The sequence below is a fragment of the Osmerus eperlanus genome, chromosome 22 (genome assembly GCF_963692335.1).
Source record: "Osmerus eperlanus chromosome 22, fOsmEpe2.1, whole genome shotgun sequence".
Classification (NCBI taxonomy): domain Eukaryota; kingdom Metazoa; phylum Chordata; class Actinopteri; order Osmeriformes; family Osmeridae; genus Osmerus; species Osmerus eperlanus.
This window is the reverse complement of record NC_085039.1, coordinates 8,074,137-8,098,483: the sequence shown is the minus strand read 5'-3', so window position 1 is coordinate 8,098,483 and position 24,347 is coordinate 8,074,137. Positions and strand designations below refer to the sequence as shown.

Genomic DNA, 24,347 nt, shown 5'->3' with positions numbered 1-24,347 from the left:
CATCTTCCAACCAAACCTACTGTGAAACCATTTACCTGCACAATTCATTCCTCATCAACTCAATTCCATTTGCCGGTCAAATGGCACAGGCTAAGTGAAATGACTGCAACTTTGTACTGTATCGGTGGAGAAGGAAATGTACTTAAAGTCATTTATTGTTCTCAGTGCAAAGCAGAAATGGATACTACATAAAATACAGTGGATGCAAAAAAGCAGCTGCAGTTATTTGTATCGGTGGTGACCAGGAATGTTTCTATGTACAGTTCATTGTGCAAGAGGAAGTGGAAGACACATTTCATACCAGGGCCTTAAAACCCTGCAAAATTATTACTCTGTAACTAGAACTGTATAGCATTTCACTGAATGAAAGTATCACTTTAATCATTGAAGGAGACAATTCACAGCTTTTCATTTTGTAGACAAATATTAAATGCATAGATGTAAATATGATGTTGGCTATATAGGCACACTTTATGCACAGCAAACACTTGAGGTTATATTTTCCAATAGATCATACTGTAAATAGAGATTTAATGCAGATTGTCAGTCCATCAACACACACACACACAAATATTATATAACATCAAATTTAGTAAGGCTATTATGGAACATAAGACCCTTGATGTGTAATCTGCTTTTATGGGTCAGAGGGCAAGCCGGGAGATGATTCATAACAAATATTGTTGTTGTAAATATTTTCTCAGTTCTTCCCTATCATCTGCAACAATACCTTCGATTTAACTCGCCACTCTGACTCTTTTAATGGCATTAACTGAGCTGGTCAACACTGGTCCGATTGGACTCGACTCCCCATAGATTCCAAAGCCAAGACTGTGGATTTTTCGCATTTCAATTAAGGCAGAGATGCCGATGTGGAAAATCCCTGAAGAAATTCAGTCTGAGTGTGGACTGCCGTTTCTCTGAACTGTCTTGATAAAGTCTTGGTGCGATATTGAGGCGATGGATCGATTTCTAGTGCAAATCAGCACTGCTCTTCCTCCAGAGATTCGGGAATCTCACTCAGGTCCAGGGAGTCTCCGGGTACGGGCATTTTCCGACTGCTCCTCGGTGTCTGTGTGAACACCTCCACTGTTTTGGAGATTGAGTGGATGGAGCGTTCCCGGAGGTAACCGAAGGCTTCCCTCGCCTGCTCTTCGCGGATGCTCTGCTCGAAGGTCTTGCGCTTGTGTCGAAACTCGATGACAGTCTTGGTGTAGGAGTTGAGGGTCGTTACCGAGGCGCCCATGCAGCAGGTGAAGGAAGCCCAGGCCATGCTAGAGATTGGAGGAAAATGGCGGAACAAGAGTGGGACAATGGCGTGAAAAAACATGAAAGTTAATACCTTCAGGCATGCTTATATTTCAGGGAACCAAATTTGAGCTCCACATCCTGGCCTCGTAAACTTGAAGTGTAAGATCACACCATGTAACATCAACTACTTCCAAAACTCCAAAGGTCAACAGGTTTGTCTGTTACGCCTACCATATGAAATGACAACATACTGTAGCTTGCATAGTATGCCTAAGGGGTATATGAGATATCCCGTTATGCAATTCCAATCGCATCGGTACTGGGGCTTTGGGCGCCAAATCTTTAATCCTGCAGTAACACGAGAGCTTTGGGATTATTCATTAGGAGGGGTGATGGAATCGTTGAGGAGGCCTACCAGAAAGACCAGCCGTAGTCCCAGTTGTAAGGTCTCCAGTCAGCTGGACCCAGACTGACGGTCACCTGGAACACTTGCGTGTACATCATGTGGGCCACCATCCCCAGTAGACCTTTGGTTGCGTGTGTGTGTGTGTGTGTGTGTAAGGAAAGGTAGTGGTAAAGCTGGGTGTTAGACACACACACCGAGACTCAGCACGTACACACACACACACACACACTGTCTCCTTTGATCGTGACTTTTCAAATCCCTCTAGACTGGCGTATGTGTCTACAGTCTGCAAGACCCCAAATTGAATTTTTGGGAAAGATTTAGCAAACTAACCCTTTTAACATGGTATTTCATCCTGTCTGGAACACAAACATATGTCCCAGACCCAACCAGAGACTTGTACCATTTGCTCTTCTATTAATATACTACTGTGCTGAGTTCACTTTAACATCTTACATTACATTATTCAAACAACTTAAATGATTCCATTTTGACCAGGACTTTTTCCAGACAATTTGACGGAAACTGCTAACAACTGCTACAACCTGCTCCAACGTTCCCAAATGTGATTTTTGTCACGATAACACGTTAAGACAATCATTTTCGAAAAGAATATAACGGTTCGGGATCCGGGACCAAATGAAGACGGCGACGGTAGGCTATGAGGTTAACGACGTGCACCTGATAGGACGTTAACAACGTGCACCTGATAGGACGGTGAAGACGGCAGCGAAGGCGTTGAGCTTCAGACCATCGATGACGTTGCTGGAATGGCCCAGCTCCAAGCACATGAGACTGAAGCCCACGAACAGAAGCACGATGTACAGCATCTCCGAGATCACAGACAGCCACAGGACGCCTGACACAGAGCAGGCCAAAGATTAGGATGCAGACATTCTGTAGCTGCATTGAGATACATTGCAAACATACATTTATGTTATATTATGTTTGTATTCATCAAAACTTCTTTTTTAGACTTTTTTAAATGAGCTTAAATCTGTAGCTATTTAACCTCTGTTAAATGGCTTGCTAACAAAATATCTCAAATAAAGAAACAGACAAATAAGAATGTATTGGTTCGTTATTGGTTAAAAGGGCCTTGTTTTGTTAGTGGAGTCACAATTGGCTCTCGGCCAAGAAAGCACCATGCAGGGAATCAAATACTTTATGGTATTTTTGCATCCTCATACAAGTACACCTTAAATGGATGTTAACCTGACATCCAAATAGCCTTTCCTATCATCCACATGCTGCTCATTATAAGATAGCTGCAGTCACAGACCCCTCAAATCCAATAGAGGCAGTTTTTTCTCTACCACTAGGAACTTCCTTAAATTTCCAATGAATCAACCGAGACACTATCTCGCTACACGACAGGTTGGACATCACATCTCTCCCTATCTCGCCTTTCACTCTCCCTGGCTATTAATCCAGCTTGACACTTTCATTGCAAGAAGTGAACATTGCAGGTGCCACCAGTATTTCCCAGGAGAGACCCGCAGCCCAATAGCATGGACAGCCCTAAGAGAGTGAAGGGTGGAGTCCAGTGGAAAGTCAAAGATAGGTTTTAATCTTAGCAGGTACATGTGTCCTAGTTTAATGCAATGTACCTGGAGTGTAAGGTAGGTCACTTTTTTTTACTTACTCTACAAAAACATTGCCATTTTTACCCCCAGCAGTTGGTTGAATAGAATGACAGAAAAGCTTCCGCCCTCAAAGCTTCAAATGTATTAAAAGTTGTCTTGTTCTCTGCAGTATCTCCAAATGTACATTTTGGTCACTTCCCAAATGCACAACACTTGTTAACACAAGCACCTACAAAAGCTCACAATTTCTCCATGTCATATACCTTGTTGTCAATTATTTCCGGGGACCCTCTGAAGGATAGCCTCAGTATATTATAACCTTGCTCCACCGGGGTGTGCCTGCAGCAACATCCCCTGCCTGACAGCCTACAGAATGTCAAGGCTGCTTAAGAACATAAGCCACTGTGGAGCTTACCTCAGGAATATGTATGAGTTTTATAACCCCAATAACTAGGCTTCTATAAATCAGTTGCTTTGACTTTGAGGTTGGTACCAAGTTCAGTGTTCACTTAAAAGTTATATGAGAGAATTTATAAAAAAAAGGGTGTTGTGCTGGTATTCAAATATGAAGAGGAATTAAACAGGGTAGAAGAAACTTCAAAGAATTGATTTTAATTATGAATTTATTAGAATTTCACACTGTGAGAATGTCTAAGTTAATTAAAATGACTATACAAAAGCATTAGGATCTACCGCTTTTGGTATAAACATATTACATCACGTAATAGCTGTAATTGTAGAGCACGTAGGAGCTCCCTAGCTGTAAATGTAAGTATTTAATTGACTAATATTGTTCTTATACAGAAATGAATAATATATGATTCAAATCTTAATCAGTTCAGATTAAAACAGTATGGAACTTTAATATTTGATGCACCTGAACAAAGATGAAGTCATGGTAGGTAACAAAATCAATGCAATCCCTGCATGCTGCTAGGGGAAACCCCATGTATCTTCCTCTAACTTTAAAATGTATTTGGAAAAACATTGTAATGCAGTCAAACGACTGCTTTGCTTGTAATAAAGTAATAAGAATACATTATCCACATGCAAAAATGCATTTTTTATGTGCTATCATACCTTTATGGGGTTGCTTAAAGAGGTCTCTCATTTGGTCTCTCTTTATTCTGATCTCAAGTCTCAAGAGTGACGAGGAGCATCTCATTGGGCTTATTAACCTCCTGATGTATGCATGGATCACTCACCTTTTTCGGATGCCGGGGCCAGATCAATAAAGCTTCTGCATTTCTCACCTGGAACATAAACAGATGCGTCAGTGTCGCCGTGACCCGGGGTTGACATCAGCTTTCCCGGAATCAACGGACCACAACTCATCGGCGCCTCCCATATGAAACCTACTTATCTATCCACCCCTGCTGGAAAGGTTAGTGGAAACTTGGTTCTCCAAGATGAAATCTGGAATTGCTGATCTAAAAGGATTTGATGGGAAAAGCATGTAGAGGTCTAACTTGCTGTTATCAACCCAGTTGTTGATAGAAAAGATGGAATGACAAAAGGGGTGATTGATAGTTTGGAGGGTCAAGTAGAATAATCGCGTGCTCGGCACTCACAACAAAGTTCACAGAGGTCGATCCCGCGGGACAAAGTTCACAGGTTCATGTCAAAGCTGCTGAACTGCTTCTCGTCCAATCATCAGCCGATCAGTCTAATACCACTCACTCGTTGAAGTCATTGCGACAGTCCTGCCATTGACAAGAAGGACACCGTAGCCACAATTCTTCCAAATAAGTAAACACGTAAAGAACAGCCACCAGTTAACCAACAAACAAATGACAACATCTTATGAGACTTTGTGTCAGCTCATCAAGGTCGGCTGTAACAGACACCCCTGCCACTCCTCTCTTCCTCCCCCTCCTCTCTTTTCTCGCCAGACGTGATTTATTATTTCCGTCATCTGTCGATTGCAGTCCACAGTGGCAGGATTTGTCGTAAATCGAAAGCTTAATCAGGTAGAGGGATGGTGGCAACAGCTGTTTTGAGGAAAAACTCATCAAGGCGCGTTATATAATCCTTATTAACTCAAGCTGTCTCGCTTCCTAGCTGTAAACTTAAGGCTGGCTGTTGATGAGACAAACACACACTAGTCTTTCACTCCTAAATTGTGTGTAGGTGTTTGAGTGTGTGTGTGTGTGTGTGTGTGGGGGGGGGGGGGTGCATGTGTTCTTGTTCTTGAAGTTCCTTTTATTTGGAATAAACCCCACACCTTTGTACAGCTATTCCCATAGTAATCCCTCAGGCCCTGGCTTGATACTATCATTTCTAAAATATACTGCTCTATATAGCTCTTCATGGAAATGGACAGTTTGTGGAGCAAGGCTAGTGGCTACCCTAACCACTATCAAAGAACCATAAACACTAGCTAAGGTGCTGGTTAACTACTGGCCAATATGGTTTAACTGACCAAAACGTGTACGGGTGAGATTACGACAGATTGTACTCAGCAACTATACGAGAAAAGGGTTTCATTTGACACCCAGACAGCATTTCATCCATCACCTCTTTCTCCACATTCTCTCAACCTGGTTGCTGTACTTCCTGTGCTTGCACTTTTTGACACCAGATGCTTTTCTTCAGAAATTAAGGTGTAAAGTGCCTGACTACAACTACAGCTCTGGAAAAAATGTAGATACGTTATTCCTTCATTTTTTTTTAAGTTGAAAAGGCCAATTTTGAGTGAGGCGCAGAAGGGTAGAATTTAAGAGGCCACTGCAAATTGTACCCTTCTGTTCCTCACTCAAAATTGTACTTCTCAACTTTTTTTTTAATTAAAGGTTCAGTGGTCTCTCAATTTTTTCCAGAGCTGTAACTCAGGCTGTTTGGCTCCCTAGCTGTAAATTTAAGGCTGGCTGTTAATGAGACAAACATACACCAGTGTTTCACTCTTGAATTGTGTTTGAATGTGTATGTGTGTGTGTGTGTGTAGTTGGTTACAGTGAAGGAGGTTTGTGATAAAGACAATATCATAGGGATTATGACAAAGGTGATATAGGGTTGCAAAAATGTAGGACTATATTATATACTTTGGTGAGAATATTGCCCTTTTACAATTATTCAAACATTTTGAAGTCAGTCAGTCAAGCTAACATCCAAAAATGCATTTTCTTGCACTTGTAAGATCTGAATGCCTGCAATAACTGTAGTTGAACCGGACTTTCATTTCTTTCATTTTTTTCCTCCCAAGACTGGCCAACACAATAAAAACAAAATTAAGGCATAAATGTTTATTTGATCATTCCCATTCAATGTTATCCACTGATTATGCACTGCTTAGATTTGATCAAGAATTAAAAACTATTGAAAAAACATTTTCACAGCCTCTTACCTTCATCATGAATGTTTTCCTCACAAGAAAACCAGATTCCAGTGTGAAACTGCCTAAAGAGAAACCTGTCGTCCCCAGTTTCCCAACTGTAGATTACTTTGTTAGGGTCTGTTTCGTTAACTCCGTAGTCAATGCAATTGTGCGTCCTGAGTTTGCTGCACTTGGGTTTCGGGACTCTCTGTGTGCCGACGCACCAGTAAGTTGTTAGAAATGCCGATATTGAGAAAAACAGAGCTAAGAAATTCAGGCTGACAGAGAGCAGTGCCCTGCACTTTCGCGTCGTCTTCATTGTCCATTAAGATCTTCGAAGCCTATTTGAACTCATGCGATCACAAGTATCCCAAGTTCATGAACGCAGTGTAAAATTGATCAAATATGAAGAAAAAGGAAAATCGCACAAAAAAGATGTATTTGGGATTTTACAAATCTCCTCATCGAAATAGTAACCTACATCAACTTCATCACAGACGTCGGAATTAAAATCTTGATTCGGCTGTATTATTGTGCCTGAATCTGCCATTTGTTTTCGGACGAAGGGTCCTCAAAGAGTCACGTTGTCAACGGATTTCGTGCTTGTTCGCGCGATGACATGGATTTGGTGATGCTCGCTTCAGTCTCTCACTGTCAGACTATCACCCCCGTCTCTCTCTCTCTCTCTCTCTCTCTCTCTCTCTCTCTCTCTCTCTCTCTCTCTCTCTCTCTCTCTCTCTCTCTCTCTCTCTCTCTCTCTCTCTCTCTCTCTCTCTCTCTCTCTCTGTCTCTCCCTCCCTCCCTCCCTCCCTCGTTCTCTCTCCCCTCCCTCTCTCTGTGCCCTATTGTGGTTAGAAGCATCACAACCTCGCAAAGTTACAGACAGACCATGCTCACATTGAATATGATGAATGTGATCGCAAACATAGCCTATACAATCAAAAGGACCACCTTAGAGATCTCTCCGAAATGTAAACAACCAGCCTGAACTGCATTTATTTAGCAGTAGCTCCCACATGTCGGTAGGCCTATCGGAATAGAAATTCCCAACTAGGAGATTCACCTCCCACTGTGAAAAGTGTAGATGGGTATAGTCAGAAGACATGGGCCTAACTCACTAATTAATGCGTGCTTAGTTTATGACCCTTTAAAATGACAACCAATCTGCTTACAAATAACCTATTAGGATGAAAGGCGCTCAATAAGTTGTATAGATCATGTTAACAATATAGCCTACGACTTTAATTCAGATGTTTTACTATTTGGCCTGCCGGTTTTGTCACGTGATATGGCAATCAGTTTCAGTTTCCGTCTGAGTCAGAGACTTATTAGCCAGGATAGGCTACAAACACAAGATCAATCAAGGTAACAGTTTTGTAACAAAAAAAAAAAAGTACATCGATGTTTATAGCCTACTGAACATAAGCTACAGTGGGGATGTATTAAAAGCAGAGTTATTCAAAAAAGAACGGGTAATGCGTTGTAAACAGAAGGGCACATTATTGTATCCGAACCATCACGTAGCGTAAGTAAAAGTTTAAGCGTAGCCTACGCTGTGGTAGCCTACTTCACTGTAACTACAAAACGTGGTAGTGTAGTCGTACATTTATAAATTCTTTTAGGACAGGTTACATGGAGTTAAGTAAACTGGGTTAACTTGGAAAAACGAATTCGCTGCCATCAGAATCACATTGCTGGTGTGTGTGATGGGATAGAGAAAGATGAAGCTAGGGTCAAGCTTCTAGCCGACTGCAAGTCTGGCACGCGTATTATTTCGTTTGTTAATTACCTAAAGTGATATGAGTTATGTTGTGAAATTAACTAGGATACCACTTACTTCTGGACTTCTATTTAAAATATTTGAAGAGTGGTATGCACATATGGAGGTAGATTTCTAATTCCAACAACAAAAAACACCTCAATTTGTTTGTAATGTAATCCACGTGTGTGTGTGTGTGTACACATTTAATTGAGACCATTCAATGTATTTTCACAATCCATCATACAGTTAATCATCTAAGTGGGAAGGCCTGAGGCTCAGTGCCAGTGGTAGTTCATTTGACCACAGATAAAAGGTCCCAAATTCACTTACCCACCCTTTCGGACATTTGGGATAAATGCGTCTGCTAAATGCAATACATAACATTTTGGGCTTCTTGTTTTAGATGGATAAGATCTACAGTCTTCTTGAAACACACCGACTGGAGTCGTACTATAACAAGTTCCTAAATTTTGGTGTCAAGGATGAGAGAGATTTCATTGACAGTGTAAATGGTGAAGATTTAAACACCATGGGTAAGCGTCACATGTTCTTTTTACAATTTAGCAGCTTGTTATTTAATAAGTCAGTTTGATTTGTTGCTGTTCTTTAACATTGTAAATTGATATAATGTGGCAACAAATTATGCAACAAAAAAAAACACCTGGGTTTTGCTACATTGCCCAGTCAGTCTTTTATTGCTACTCTTCTCTCTGCCACTAGAGCCATGATTATATAAGAGTAAAACAGTAATAATAAACACTTGACACATGTAGAGGAAACAGACATTTTATACACAACTATTGTGGAAACTGTCAAAGTTGGTATGAAGGGAAGGTAGAGAGTACAGTAGATTAGACACGTCACAGTCCTATTTTTACATTGGTCTGCTCTGTATCCAATCAGCATGACATGCTTTTTTTCCCAAACAGGTTTTAGTCACATTGAGAAGAATCGCTTTGCATCATTGCAAGAGTATGTTAGAAGACTTCGTTCCCCACAGAACAATCCCCATGTAGGCACACCTGTACAGAAATCAATGGAGGCCTACCACCTCAAGTACACATACCCCCATTGTCCTGAGCCAAAATACATCAGAGGTAAGAAAAATGAATGCTCCCTATTAGACCTGACTTAAAATTTCAACATCACATTTAGCTCTCCAAACAACACATTTGCAAATAAGAACAGACACATTTACGTAACCAATGGGTCCTATTGTCTTGCCTTGCAATGGTATATCAAAAAAAAAGAAATGAGCAATTAAAGAGCTAAAGGTGACGTTGTCATTTTACAACAAGGGGTCTTACAGGGTTATGGAAGTTCAAGCGCCAGAAGCATATCGGAAACATAGTAGTAAGGGGGCATCTTCTGGCATCAACAACATACAGCAATCACCAACTATAACATCCTTTTCAAGAGAAAACTGAAACTGCAAGTAAAACCTATCTACACTACACTGTGGAACTGAGCAACCCTGACGGTGGAGAGATACTGTAGTGCAGGATGTTTGGTTGTAAACAGAAGGGTAGATATCCAGTAACAAGGGTAGAAAGCCATATGACAGGATGTCCACTTGTCCTGTTAATTTGAGATGAATATTATAATTAAATTATAATAAATCAACTGTATATATTACATTCTTTTTAGTTTGTAATGAATGTAATCTGAATTCATATCAATGTCTCCACATAGTTTTTTCTTTGATTTACAGTGAAATAAAACTAACAAGGCTTTCCGAAAGATGTTGGAACGTTGAAGCTGTATTTTCTATCATAAAGCCACAAGAGCATTAGTGTGGTTGGACATTGACATAGGGCGATTAGACCTGACAATGACCTGATAATGTCCCAATCCTCAAATCAAGGTCCATATAGAAATGTTGTGTGTGGAAGAACTTGACTGGTCGACACAGATCCTTTTAGCCTGGCATTGCCAGACCTGGCAACCTGTCAGATCATTTTCGATATCCAAGGGCTGTTATCAAAGAGCGCAGACCAAAATACCTCTGGATGCAATTGGATAGATACAGCCAATTGAGCAACAAAACCTCATCTTGGTTGTTTACAAAAATGAATTCATACCAATTTATCATATTCTGCAAATGCAACAAAATAACGGTGATGCTATTACAACTTGATAAGTGTTAAACATTTGCATGCACTGTTCTGACCAGTAAGATTAAATGGTTTTGAAATACAAATGGTAAAGGTGTCATTATATTTGGAGATGATGATCATACGCCTTAATTGATTTTGAGTACAGACATGGACCCGGCCCAAAACACACTAGAGGATCTTATGCTGAGGATTTGTTACCAGGAGTGCGTGGGGAACACTAAAGGTGTGTGCCTCTACACAGTCGATGGAATGCCTTTAACAGACGATCCTTTCTTCAATACGTGTAAGTATGTCTAACGCTGCATAACACTCATCATCATCAATGTCAAACACTATCATTCGTGCAATGATATGCACATTCTAGTGTTCATATGCTAGTGTTGATATTCTATTTGTTGAACACTTTCAGGGTCATTGACAGAAAGGCACATTGAAAATGGGTCTGTGGTATATGCAATATTTACACCCAAGGAGAACTTGAAACAAGCCCCCAAAATGCCAAAGCATGAAATGGTTGATGGACGATTTGGAGGAGATACCCTTCGCTGCCACATCATGCTCAAGGTGAGCGTAATAAGTTTCACATGATTATGAAAATACTGACATCAGTTTCCACCTTGTGTAATTAAGGCCGTCCTGTTTTGTTCCAGCACAGCCAGCCCACTAGCTTTTCACTCAAACCCCAGTTGTAACTAACCTGAATTAGCTTACCAAACCGTTAATTACTAGTCAAGTACTTTAGGTCAACCTTCTACACAACATTTGATTGTCATGTTTTATTAGACAAAGTTCCCAGGTTTTTAGATATTTCCATAGACACTATCAAACTCTTAGTTTGCCGTCATTAATTTGTTTGTAATTGTTACCAAACAAATGTTTTGTGGTGTATATAGATAGAAAATGCTTTTGTCTATGATAATTATTAGGTTACAGTGTAAGGTCACTGTTGATAAACCCAGAACAACAGGCCAATAACTGTCAAGATAACGGTCGAGAGGCACTGTGAAGGAAGTTGTTAAATGCTGCCATTTATTGTTTAAGATCACATTGTAATTATGACGTTAATGATAAGTAAACTTTAGCAAAGGTCAAATCTAATTGGAAAAATCATATAAATGTTATAGAATATGATTGAGCTCTACAATTGTATGACTGTTATGGTTTCTCAGTGGGTGACCATTCTGTAAATGTATGAGTAGAAGTGTTAGGCTGGTGCACAACTAAAACCTGAAAAGTTTTGCCTGTAAAACATATTTTTGTTAAAAACCTAATGTTGGTCTGCTGTAGATTTTGGGCCTATAGAAAATGCTAAAGCACATTAAAGCTGAGGCAACTCAAAAAATTATATTCTTATCATACCTTAAAAAGTTCCAGATGTTTATTTTCCAGATTGACACCCTTTTCCTACTTTAAGCAGTAAGCATGAAACGACCATGACTAAAGAATCCCACAGGATACTTTACTCTGGCAAGTGATCACGCTTGATCTGAGCCCCCTTTTCCACCTTTGATCCTGATTTGGATGCCCCTTTTTGCATTCCTTAACAGGGAGATTATGAGGTTAAGGTGGACTTGAAATGTGATACAATCAAGGACTTGAGACTGAAGCTTGCCGGTGAGACTGGTATCCCAGCACATGTTCTCCATTACAGGTAATTGTATATTAAGTGTTCTGTATATCAACAAATATTATACCCAACATAGCAACTTATACTGGCCCAGGATACACATGGTGTAAACATGAGTTTTAATGGATTATCAATGTTTATGCAATCTACCTTTTAGATTGAGGTAAAAGTATTGTTTTAAGTGTATGCATTTGATAGATAATTTTATAAAAATAGCTGAACAATTATATACTGACCAAGTGAATGCAACCACCCCCCCCCCATATTCAAATTACAACAATGTTTGAATATTATGAATGTTCAAACCAAATCTATGCCTCACTTATGGGAATATGTATTAAAAGGAAAACGGTTCACTCAAATTACTGTACCAATCACCTTACAAATTTTAGGACTCTTGAGATATATTTTAATATTACATTATTTTCTAATACACTTTACAACTTACTTCAACACCCCAACTTTAATTACTTGTGCACTCCAATTGTTTTGCAGAGGTGAATCTGGCAGTGTTGGAGACACCTTGCAGAACTGTGGAGTCACTGTGGAGTCAACGGTGCATTTTTCTTTGACCTCATTCCCTGAAGAAAGTCAAGACTCCATGTCGTTTTGCACAAATGACATCACACCCTCAGTACAACAAACTCCAAAAGGGCTGAGTGTGTTTTTCTCTACTCTCTATGCCATTGTAAGATATACATTATTTCCTCAATTATTCACTTCAAATTTTTATGAATATTAATTATTAGTATTTTTACAATGACTTTGACACTAATTTCAGAAACGTGATGTCCTTTTTCAAAACTCTAGATTCAAAACTCTTACAGTCATTACTTGTAACACAGACTGTCACATGTTCAAAGCATAGCATTGTATGTTCGTATCTTTAAAGACACCGTGCTCATGCAGAATCATTAGTTCAAATAACAAATTTATCATGAAATACCATAGGAACATTCACTTAGTTCATCCACACCCAAGATGCCCATAGTTTCACCATGTAGTTGTTTGTACAATCATTGTATTACAAAATATGTGATACATGTTTCATAAGACACTACATCACCATAAATGGACTAAGAGAGAATACTACAGAGTGGAATCATTAAGCAAAATCTGAAATTTCTTGATGAAATACAATCAAATTACAACTTCTTAGTTTTTTGGTATCAAAGCAAACATAATTAGCTACAAAAGAAAACTATGCTACAGTACGTAAAACATGTACTGCAGTGTTCCTCATCTAGCTCAAAAAACAATCAAGCAAAGCAAAACAAAGGATTGATTACTCCTACATTTCCAACAACCCTGTCTTGTGGATTTGGCCACAAGTTTTCATCCACGTCGCAATGGATGTTTTAATTTGACAAACATCTCTGAAAGAATCTCCGGGTATGGCGAATCCAGGCCTGACACTGGTCTGCAGTGATGTAATTGCATGCCTCATCCATAGCCTGGAGAAGGGTAACTTGTTCATGAGGGTGCCTATCGTGCACCTTCCACCTCCCACATGGAGAAGAATCCTCAATAGGATTAAGTATGGGGGCAAGTACAAGGCTGTAAATTGTGGATGGGCCTGAAACCATGCTTGCACCAATTGAGCATGGTGTCAATGGATCTCGTTATACTGAGCTTTCATGTTCTAAACTTGGAATATTGTTTGTCAGTTTCTGTAAAACTAAGAGTAATGCAGCAATTACTTATAATTATCATTTTGAGCAGTAGCATCAATTGACAGATCATTGTAATTTAAGGAAATTACAGACATGTTATGTGTGAATTTCATTTAAAAATGCTGATACTTTGATGTTAAGTTGTGTCATTTTGAACAGATGATTATAGTTCAATGAACAAATGATCTAAGGTGTATGTGTATTGTATCCAAACAATTGAAAATGGTGTTAGCATTTTGAAAAATTTGCATTTTGACCATCAGTTGTGTGTAAACAAACTGTATTGAACTATGCCTTCCTGACTTATCTCTCACTTACACTGTGAGGCTAAGAAAACTGAATATGAAATTGTAAGCCAAACAACGGAATTGGAATGAACTTGTTTAACTCTCATCTTATTTGCAGAAAATGCATCAACATTCTGGAGAATTCTTTAGGAAATTGATTGCATATATTAGAAAACTTAGTGGATGCAACCCTTTGGCCCAAAGTTTGTTTCAGTTTCTGTATAGAAATGAGATTGGAACCCGTGCTCAAAAGGTAAAAGTTAGATATACATAATGATTCTTTCAGAAAATACTTTTAGTATAAAACTTTTTTTATTTACTTTTAGATAAATATTTTACACAAAGTATTTATGTTAATATTTTTTTAGATTGCGATTGTAGAAGGATTGTACAATCTCTTCAGAGAACTATTGCCAAGTCCTGAGAAACAAAGAGATGGACACGTCGTTGAAGACTTTGAGGTCTTTGAAAGCGCAAACGTGTGTTGGGCCACTCTGCTATCGGGAGCAGAGGTGTGTCTATAAAATGTTTGTTTTAGCACTTAACACTAAATGTGCATTCATTTCAATGGTATTACAGAAGTAACAAGATGGTGGAATATTAAATGTGTCTAGTATTGGGGTTTAGAAGGTAAAGTAAAAGGTTAGAAGGTTGAAGGTTGTTTTTTTGAATCAAAACTAAAACATTTCTCCATGATGCCTTTTATTTGGCATCATTTTAATATGATAATGTTCATATGCTTTCCCTGTCTTACCAGACATGTACCCCAGAGCATGAAAACTATGCACCAATGTGTCTGACTTCTCAACAAGGTCAGCGCTTTTCTGACCCAGTTCGTGTCCCAGGTATACCAGATGTTCTTGAAAGAGCATATGTTCTGCAGAAAATCAAAGGTATGCTATAGTATGTAATCGCAGATGAATATGTATGATTTCACAAAAAGGTAAGAAGAAGGGAAGGATACAGTTTGTCACTTTTCTTCTTTTTGTAAAAGTTATATATATTATTACGACACACTGTATACACTGGTTGTGATTGATGAGACCGTAATGTAGTATCGGTTTATGCAGAAAGACACTAGGCAGCACTGTCTTTAATTAGCACCCTCAATTGTATTATTTCATTTTTAGTTTATTTAAACTAAATGGCTATTATCAAGAACAGAGACTTATTTTAACTCCTTTCTTTGGAGACAAACCAAACAAACTGCATTAATCCAGAATCTGGAATGTTAGTTCAGTTTGGTCCAATACAATTAAAATCTATGTACAGTACCAGGCAAACGATAACAAGTTGGTACAGTATCAGGTGGGTGTTGCTCCAAGAAAAATATTTGCCCCAGTCTGAAGCTAGTGTCTGGCTAAGCTGGTTAACATTTGTTTTGCTCCATTCATCAATCCATCAACCCCTAAATCCTTTACCTTTTTGTTTTTCTGTATCAGCAGCGCTTTATTTGTGATCAATTTGATTCTTGTTGGTCATTTGTTAAGATGGGGAAAAAATTCCAAACTGCACTGATAAAAACCTGCGAGAAACATCCATGAAGAGAGCAACTGATGTCGAGAAATTACTGCTCAGTTTACCTCCATCTATGAAATCCTTTCCTGTCTGGATCTCCTTTGAACATGCGACGAGTCATGGGTACGGTTTAATGGAAGTATTTTGCGTTATCAATACTGAGCTGTATTATGGACAAAAAAGCTATTGTGTCTCACACAATGTATTTAAAGCTTTCAGATAAGTGATGTGGAGAATTTTGGCAACATGATGGAAAATGTAAAAAAGTACTCTTACCTGACGATTACACCACCTTTGATGCTGAAGGAAACAGGATTGCAAGCCCCAATGCTTGTGCTCCTGAATGAAGGTATTGGACATCCCAGTGGGTTACATAGAGGACTAATGCTGGGTACACGCTAAAAGATTTTTTAAAGATTTTCAAAATGTGAGACCACAAACATGAGGACAAAAAAATGACTAGATTTAACAGTTTTGCTCCTATAGTGTGTGATGTTTGTCCTCGGGGTTCCCCCCAGACATCAGGATTTCTGATCATAAATATGATATTTACGATTCACGATCGGGGACGTTCTTCCGAGCAAGTCTTAACACACCTCAAACCAATGGAAAATCTGATAAGATAATCTGTAGATAATCAGTACATTACCTAGGATTGTCGGAAGGGGGAAATCGACCCCAAATCATCCCTATTATCTTGTGGTGTGTACCCAGCATTAGTGGGAAATCATTTCTGCAACTGCTTAGGTTAGGGTCAGCTCACTGTCAGAAGTGTATGTACTGTATAGTTCTTGCTTGACCAGAGCCCTGAGATTAAGCAGTTCTTAGTTAGTATTTAGTTACTACTTACTTAGTAGAAATGACAAAACCTTCCTTGGAACATATGATGTCATATTTGATTTTAATTTAAGATGGAGACAGAGGGTTTACTGCACTGTCTTGCTGCTTTTTGCTGCCCTTTGACAATAAGACATTGCTCATACTGATCTGTAGTAAAATAATTCAGCTTCAAATATTGCATTTTCAAGTGATGCAATAAATGCTTTTCCTTCACAGCTAACCTTGGTGTTTATGTCAGTAATGACAAATCAGGACCCCAGAATGCAAGAATCTTTAATTGCATGGCTGGCAAAATCCAAACTGTAGATCTGAACCTTTTGGCAAATGAGTAAGTGTCCATACCTCATAAATATATCTACTTTTGTTATACATTTTTTTTCTACTACTGTGTTTGTATTTCTGTTCTTCTACCCAACAGTGAGGTTTGGCTATTGCTATGTTACAACTGTGATGTGGGGTGGATGTTAAATTACCCAAATACTGATTTTCAGATAGTCACAAGTACTTGTGCATTGCCTTGACAAATATACTGTCAATACTGACCCAATACTTCTAATCCTGTACTTTTGTGTAGAATGAGAGACACAAGAAGTGATCAGATGTTCATAACTAGCAGGACCCCCAAGGAAGCTATTCTGGTAATGTACATCTATATATTTTCTTGCAATCATTTCACTAGTCTTGATAGATCTATGATAGAACTATAAACGGATTGAAAGATTGCTACAGAATGACTAATGCTATGTGATGATTGATATAAAGCTAACCCACGCTTTTACCTCAACAATGCCCATGAAGGTTTATGTTCAGGCATAGTGAGGCACTGACAAACTTGCCGTGTTTATTTTAGCCACAGATACCAGATTTATCAAATGTTACTGTCAAACCTTTTAGATTTATTGGTTGCTTACAGGATGTGAAGTGTATTTCAGCAAATATGACAAATTGCATCACAACAACATTACTGACCCTGTCTTTAATGATGTATAACTTAATGCTGTAATATAACGTGTTGCTATGATAGTATTAATACTCGATATTTTGTTTAGTAACAACAGTAAATTATAACTGAACAGTACTCTTCCCCCCCTACCAGGTACTAATAGATACAAGTACCTCAATGACGGAGCAATGCTATGAAGGAGTGACAATGAAGAGAATCGACGCAGTCAAAGAGCTCTTCCATGCCTTTGCAACCAGAACCATGGCTTATAATTTGCATCATGTCATTGGCCTGATGACATTTGGCTCACTTGTTCAAATGGTCCATGCTTTTACAGAGACTCTTGAGACCTTTATGGTAAACACTTGAATTGTTACTATATTCTCACAGTAAAACTCTTCTGCATGTGTGTACTGTTCCACATACTCTGTGGCAAACTATGCCAAAGCAAATACACCTACGGGGGCATGGCAATTTGGTAAATGCTAAACGTGTCAGCCATTTACCCCCTGTTTTAGCCACATTGATTGGGCCCTCACCCTTGGTAGGTCTAAATTAGACTGAGGATAGATCTGTAGATGTAGGATTGTGCTACAGTGGTTTTAAATTTACAGTAGTAATGCGATCATTTTATTATAATTCTTCTATAATTCTGATTGAACCGTTCTCTTTCAACAACAGAATTGATAACTTACCAGCTTTTTGAAATTGGAATCTATACAGTATTACACTTAACACTGTAAATACTCATGTTTTTTGAATACTAATGTTTCATGCATTTTTGAACATCTATTTTATTTTTTGTTGAAACACACAGGAATATGTACGCAGTGTGGAGGCAGAAGGATTTACTCGGCTCTATGACGCCTTACAGAATGGTATAACTGAGCTGGATAAAGTCAAGAAGCAATTCCCTGACTGTAAACTTCGCATCATATGTCTCACAGACGGGAATGATTTGGGGTAAAACATCATTTCAAATAAGTTGGAAAGTTCCAGTTAGTCATGTTCAAACGTGACACAAGTTCGCCTTTGAGCTGCAGAAATAGTAGCAATACACAAATATCTTTGTATATTGTAGTAATTATCTTAACCCTTTATTCATATTGCAGTTCAGATACCCACCCACGCGATCTTGTAACCAATTTGATGAGCTCCGGCATCGTTGTGGATGCCATTCTGGTGGGAGATGTGGTGAACGATGTGCTACATGGGATCAGCTATGCAACAGGTAGGAGGCTGTTTTGACTACGACTTTCATCACAACAATTACATATCAAGAAAGGGAACAACCGTCTTAACTAAAATCACAGCATACATGACATGTACAGGATATTCAAAAAAGTTGTACAACTTTTACTTGTAGAAATTAAATAAGTCAGTGATACAATTTTAATAAAGGAAGGTATGACGTCGATTTACAGCCTTTTCTATGCACCTTGTGCAAAACGGAACTGTTAACTTGGTGCACTAACCCTAACAGGCTGCACTGTGATGGTGCTGCACATACTAACAATAAGTAATAGTGAACAAAATCACTCACTCTGAGGCAGATCATGATTCCCAAATCAGTAGGAAGATTGAATTTAGCTCATTTACATTTGTTCCTTGTTCAGACTTGACAAAGGCGTAGTTACATTTTTCTTAGAAACGACTGGCCATTTGTTAGCTTTTGACCACTATTTTCATCTTTCGTCTTTTCCAAGCAGTCCAGAGGGAAAAGGAAAGTTATACTAAGTTATTGGAATTTATAGCCTCTTTTGATGAAATTATCAAGACAACCATCGAAACTGAATAATGACTCGTATGATATTGTAGGTGGCTATTGTTTCAAGCCAATGACGTGCAAAGACGGTCTGAAGCTCTTTGAAATGGAAACGGTTCTGTCCATGGAGTTGAGGAAGCCGAAAGAAGAAACTGACCCCTCTGTCCTTACAAGCGTGGTATGTCTGCCACACCAGTTCCACAGGGAAACTTCCTCCATGTTTTATGTTGATACATTAAAACACCTAATACTGTATCACGTACTGTATATTAACTTAGTGGGTAATACTCTGACCAGGCTAAACCTTTTTTTTACAGAGGGCGATAAAAGCTCTCGTTGCCAGTAAAGGCTACGATGAATCACCTGAAAATGTTCTGCCATTGGAACTAGGCAATAAAGTGACCGTGGCAAAGAAGTAAGTTATTTCCCATCATTTGAATCATATCCTGAAAATGTTAAACAATAATTCTAGGTATGGCTTTGATTATGACTATATATTTAAGCCATTATAATGGCAAATTCACTTGTACCTAAAGATGACCCCTTTATCTGCTGTTATGAGTGTCTTGCAAGGATTAGTCCTTGTCCCCTCCAGATTTCCATGAACCACATGCCAGTAAATTTCAAATTTTTCCAACCTTAAAAACCATCAAAATGACGATGCAGAATACAGTACTGGTATGCCAGAAGTGCTGAAAGATTTTTCCACATATTCTTCCAAGCATATGCAGTATGTCATTTTTTCTATTGTTTTATATCCAAAACAAACATCTTAAATATTTTGAATGCAGCACACTGAAAAAGAATTCAAAAACCAAATGCTATCTGGAGAAGGACCGGCGGATTCTGGCCGAGCTGAGAAGCCTGCACTGTGACCCACACCCTTTCTGCACCATCTATCCCACAGAGTCAGACATGAGTAAGTGAACTCTTAATAAACACAACAGAATAGAAGTGTCATTTTTTATTCTATTTTGGTTCCTGCACATATGTAACCTAATGCAGTATAGTAATTGATCATCATCTAAATCCCATTCATTCATGACTCCAATCTACATAAGGAAATATGTCAAATGTTTTTATTTTACCAAAGTTATTATGAGTTGCTTGATACCTAATACCCAGTCATATGCTAACTGTCAATGGACAAGTGTTAAAATACCCTACCCACTCATTGCTTGGTTCAGTGTACTGTCTGTCTAATTCAAGAAAATGACAGCAAACTGGATTACACGGCAAGGTAGAGATCTTGGATGAAACGGTAAACGCAGCTAATTTGTTTATCTTCACAGCTTTCTGGAAAATCCTCATGCAAGGCCCCCCTGACACGTCATACGAGAACGGAGTGTTCGAGCTGTACTGCCAGTTTGGTGACGACTACCCAGTCAAACCGCCACTGATGCGATTTGTCACACCTGTATCCTGCTACTTAAATGAAGTCAGCTTTTATGTTGTCAGCAAAACGATATGTCAACTGAATAATATGACTACATTCGACACAACTTAGTCATGTAGAATCAATATTGTGTCCAGGTAATGTGTCCCCTAGTTAATGCATTGAGTAATATTCATATAAACCATCATTCTGCCTCCCCCTTAACAAAAAAACCCCTCCCCCACATAACATGAAGCTCATCTAAGGGGTGGTGTGTATATTAGTAGGGTAGGGCTTCAAATAATTTCCGATATAATGTTTGCCTTTTATTTTTGGGTATGAGTTTTAGGGAGGCATAGAATTGGGTGATACTGGGGACATTGATGGTGTAACATGTATACAGTGTGCATACTTGAGTATTGTATGTATTCAATTTGATGAACTTACTTGACTTTGAAAAAGGTGTACCACTGTAACGTCAACAGCGTGGGCCGTATCTGCCACAATATATTTGACCGCAACTACTCTGCTCATATCACCATGAGAGAGATCCTGGATGCCGTCTATGGACTGCTCATCTTGCCCGAGCCTGAGGATCCTCTGGATAGGTTGAACATACCAACTTTTCTTTTGTACTAACCCTGTCGGAGAAAGAATATGAATTGCCTCTATTGACAAAGGGTTATGTAACATCTAAATAGTAGTCTCATGATTTTTGTTTGAATTTTATAAAATATCATGTAATATTATGTACAATATATATATATATTTTTTTTTAGCATCTTGGCTGAGGAGTTCATGACCAGTAGAGAGACATATGAACAAGAGGCCAAGAAAAACACAGAAGAAATAGCAGGAAACTCTCTGAATGACATGGAACAGGTGAACGCCAACAATTGTGTATAATTGCACTAATCCAAGCCATTCCTTGAAATGTCATCCCTAAATATAGCAAGTACAGTTTATTAACTCCAATTTACTACTTTGATTGAGGTTAGATCTTGGTCCTTTTGTTTTTCCCATTTTAGGGACAGTGACTTAAGTGACACTTTTCTTTGTTCTTCCTGTCAGTGACCTTTGAGTGTGCTTGTTGTCTTGTTCCCTGATAGAAACTGGTGGGTTCAGAGGTCACAGAGGACTTTGTGCCACCACACCTGATTTGTCCACTGACCAAAAAGATGTTTATCGATCCCGTGATGACCATTTACGGGACTGTCTACGAACGCAAAGCCATTGAGAAACATCTGAAGACGCAAGTTCCTTATTGATCTTATATGTTCCTTAATTGAATTTGATTGCATTTGAAAGTCCAATCATAGCAATATCTGTAAAAAAATGAAAATAAATGTATATATATGACACGTTTAGGTGCGTAATTGTATTACGTTAAAAGTGACAGAAATGACATGTTCGATATGACTCCCTAGTCCCTGTTATTAGCAGTTAAGGGGTGCTCAGGTGTTTACCATTTTTTCCTCCTGTCGTAGGGAAAGCACAGATCCTGTCAAGAAGGAACCCCTGCATGAAACTCAGCTGAAGCCCTACCCAGACATGCGCAAGATGGTGCGGGACTTCCGCAGTCAGCAGATTCAGTGAACAATGAGGTGTAATGAAGCAAACCCATACATTTAGGTGACTGGTATCCTGCCCCATTTAAGTGACATCAGTGCAATATTTATACGCTATTGATATATCAATGTTTTCTAACTTTTTACAATAAGATGATTATATTATTGTCAGTAAATGCTCTGGTTAATCAGTAAAACATGTAACTTTTGGGAATGTGTTTTGTAATAGAGGGTAAATTTAAGTAGACGGTTGACATTTATCAAAATAATTGTGTTGTGTTCAATTGCCTAGACTAGCTCAGTTTCAGTTTTTATAATCAAGCAGCTCAGTTAAAAAGCTAAGAGATATGTGCACTTATCTTACTTTCGTTATGTCATCAAAAAGGCATGCTATATTTCTTTTAGAGTGCAGTAAAGTTGAGAATACATTTTTTTCTTTGTGTGGCAACTTTAGACCTTCAAGACCACACTACCACACTAACTGAAGTTTTGATAGGAAGTATGTTTTCCTCTTTTTGAAAAATAAATTCCAAATAAACAAACATGCTTGTATTCAAGTTTTTGAGAGGATCACATCATAAAGATCTGTGTTAATTCATATTAGGACCTTTTTAGTAGTGAGACTCGAGTTTGAAGTACAGTAAACAAATATAGCTATTGTGCTGTAGTGGGTGTAAGAGCTGTTTTATGGTAAAAAAAAAAAGATTGCATCCATCGTTATTTTATATATATATATTATGGTCATAGGGATTAACTTTCTAGGGTTTATGCAAATGATAACTCGCCACATGAAATGACTACAGAATGATTGTTTTAGCTGAAACTATTCAACACATGCAAGACATATGCACACGCACATGTCATGACCTCATATAAACATGTAGGGTTATGAGTGAATCCACAGGCAAGTCCAAGTTCTTATTGTTCTTAATATTTCTAATATTCTTGCTTGAGTGATATGAGTCAGTCACACCCATTTTTTTATATCTTCTCAGCCTCAACTTCATGTCAGGTTTCAATGCCATTGAGCCTCTGGGAAGTGGATGAAACGGACGAGAATGGATATCGTGTCTTGAACAACTGTCTGGGAGGATGTGAGTGGGATTCATTGGGCCATCTTTTAACAGTCAAACATAAAACATGTATCTTGCCCTCTAGTAGATCCTTCATGGTTTCCTCACCTCCTCTGTCCTAGCAGCATCCCCCTTCCTTCTGTGGTCTCCTCCTCTCCTCGTCTACTTAGCGGTCCCACCTCTCGATCTGCTCTCCTTCACAGTCCCTAATGGTGTCGTTTCCAGCTCCGTGTTGTGGTCTCCTATCCTGTGTCTCATGTTTATAGGTTTGGTAACGTTGAGAGCCATTCCTAAATCAAAGCACATTCAGGATGTATAATGAAGAAAGCTACTGTTGAGATATGCCCCCCAACTTTAGGCTGCTCCCAAGATCTCAGTTTGCTTTGGAAAGTTTCCATTCAGCTTACTCACTCTGTGTTCCGTAACTTGTATTTCGTATTGCTTTCTCGCCATAGAATTATTACGCAACTAGGAAGACAGGCCTCAGAATCTGGCTCATGAATGCGCTAGTCCAGAACTTGAGCCGAAGGATTTCATTTTTCATCATTCTCAAAGATAAGACAATATTTTCTCAAGGCTTTGGCTTTAAGCTTTTAGATACAGATTGACAAAGGCATCAGTGACGATGATCTGTATAAAAAATAACCGGTATTTTGCTGTGGACAGGAAATGAAATACTTTTAGATGCCTGTGAATGAATCAATCATCACTAGGCTATAAAGCTGCAGTTTGCTTCTATGCTTTAAATGAGCACAGCAGATTAGGGATAGCGTGGGGGATTGATTTTTCCTTTTTAATCTATCACTCTAGTGTTTAAACACACAAAGCACACAGATTCTATTATGGTAAAAAAACTAAAAGCATAGATACAGCTTTTAGATGTAGCTATAGAACACAGTGCTGTGAGTGGCGCAACAGGATAAATGGGCATGCTCTTTTATCTGCCTCTGTGGTATTTTAAAGCATATGCACCACGAAACAGGCTACAGCCATTAAAGGCGCTCGATAGACATATACCTCATTTGTACTTTTCCCCGACAACTCCCGTTCCAAGCCGATACGAATCCGTGTAAGGATTAGTCCTCGTAATCTGTTCCTCTCAGATCCTCGAAATCATACTGTGTCTGCACTGTTTAGCATCAGCTTACAGTGGACTGTCGGTGACATGGATTGTGTGAGTGGTTCGACGTGATTGCGTGTTCGTCTATAGTGATACTGCAGTAGCCTGAGCTTAATGGAGGCC

The 24,347-nt window shown here is 38.8% G+C and overlaps 2 protein-coding genes across 2 annotated transcripts; one reads left to right on the top strand and one right to left on the bottom strand.

Annotated features, from left to right (window-relative positions):
* Positions 1-69: 69 nt before the first annotated feature.
* Positions 70-7,151, bottom strand: gsg1l (gsg1-like). The gene is made up of 5 exons (XM_062448080.1): positions 6,587-7,151; positions 4,449-4,496; positions 2,364-2,516; positions 1,667-1,778; positions 70-1,274 (listed from the first exon to the last, which is right to left on the bottom strand). The coding sequence occupies exons 1-5, from the start codon at positions 6,873-6,875 to the stop codon at positions 983-985; spliced, it is 894 nt and encodes a 297-aa protein (XP_062304064.1). The 5' UTR covers positions 6,876-7,151; the 3' UTR covers positions 70-982.
* Positions 7,152-7,902: 751 nt separating this feature from the next.
* On the top strand, positions 7,903-22,583 carry LOC134008762 (uncharacterized). The gene is made up of 25 exons (XM_062448278.1): positions 7,903-7,921; positions 8,722-8,851; positions 9,248-9,415; positions 10,581-10,718; positions 10,845-10,999; positions 11,983-12,086; positions 12,558-12,750; positions 14,141-14,275; positions 14,391-14,534; positions 14,780-14,915; positions 15,513-15,663; positions 15,753-15,889; positions 16,597-16,708; positions 16,955-17,018; positions 17,477-17,680; positions 18,141-18,286; positions 18,436-18,554; positions 19,142-19,266; positions 19,406-19,503; positions 19,880-20,007; positions 20,381-20,505; positions 20,926-21,071; positions 21,243-21,345; positions 21,573-21,715; positions 21,951-22,583. The coding sequence occupies exons 2-25, from the start codon at positions 8,722-8,724 to the stop codon at positions 22,057-22,059; spliced, it is 3,213 nt and encodes a 1,070-aa protein (XP_062304262.1). The 5' UTR covers positions 7,903-7,921; the 3' UTR covers positions 22,060-22,583.
* Positions 22,584-24,347: the final 1,764 nt, after the last annotated feature.

Bases quoted from the DNA above. Each gene is read 5' to 3' on its own strand.
- LOC134008762 (XM_062448278.1), top strand. From the start codon at position 8,722: ATGGATAAGATCTACAGTCTTCTTGAAACACACCGACTGGAGTCGTAC. The intron at 9,416-10,580 runs GTAAGAAAAATG...TTTTGAGTACAG, and splicing joins TGAGCCAAAATACATCAGAG to ACATGGACCCGGCCCAAAAC. The intron at 12,087-12,557 runs GTAATTGTATAT...ATTGTTTTGCAG, and splicing joins GCACATGTTCTCCATTACAG to AGGTGAATCTGGCAGTGTTG.
- gsg1l (XM_062448080.1), bottom strand. From the start codon at position 6,875: ATGAAGACGACGCGAAAGTGCAGGGCACTGCTCTCTGTCAGCCTGAAT. The intron at 4,497-6,586 runs GTAAGAGGCTGT...TTTATGTTCCAG, and splicing joins GGAAAACATTCATGATGAAG to GTGAGAAATGCAGAAGCTTT. The intron at 1,275-1,666 runs GTAGGCCTCCTC...TCCAATCTCTAG, and splicing joins GACTACGGCTGGTCTTTCTG to CATGGCCTGGGCTTCCTTCA.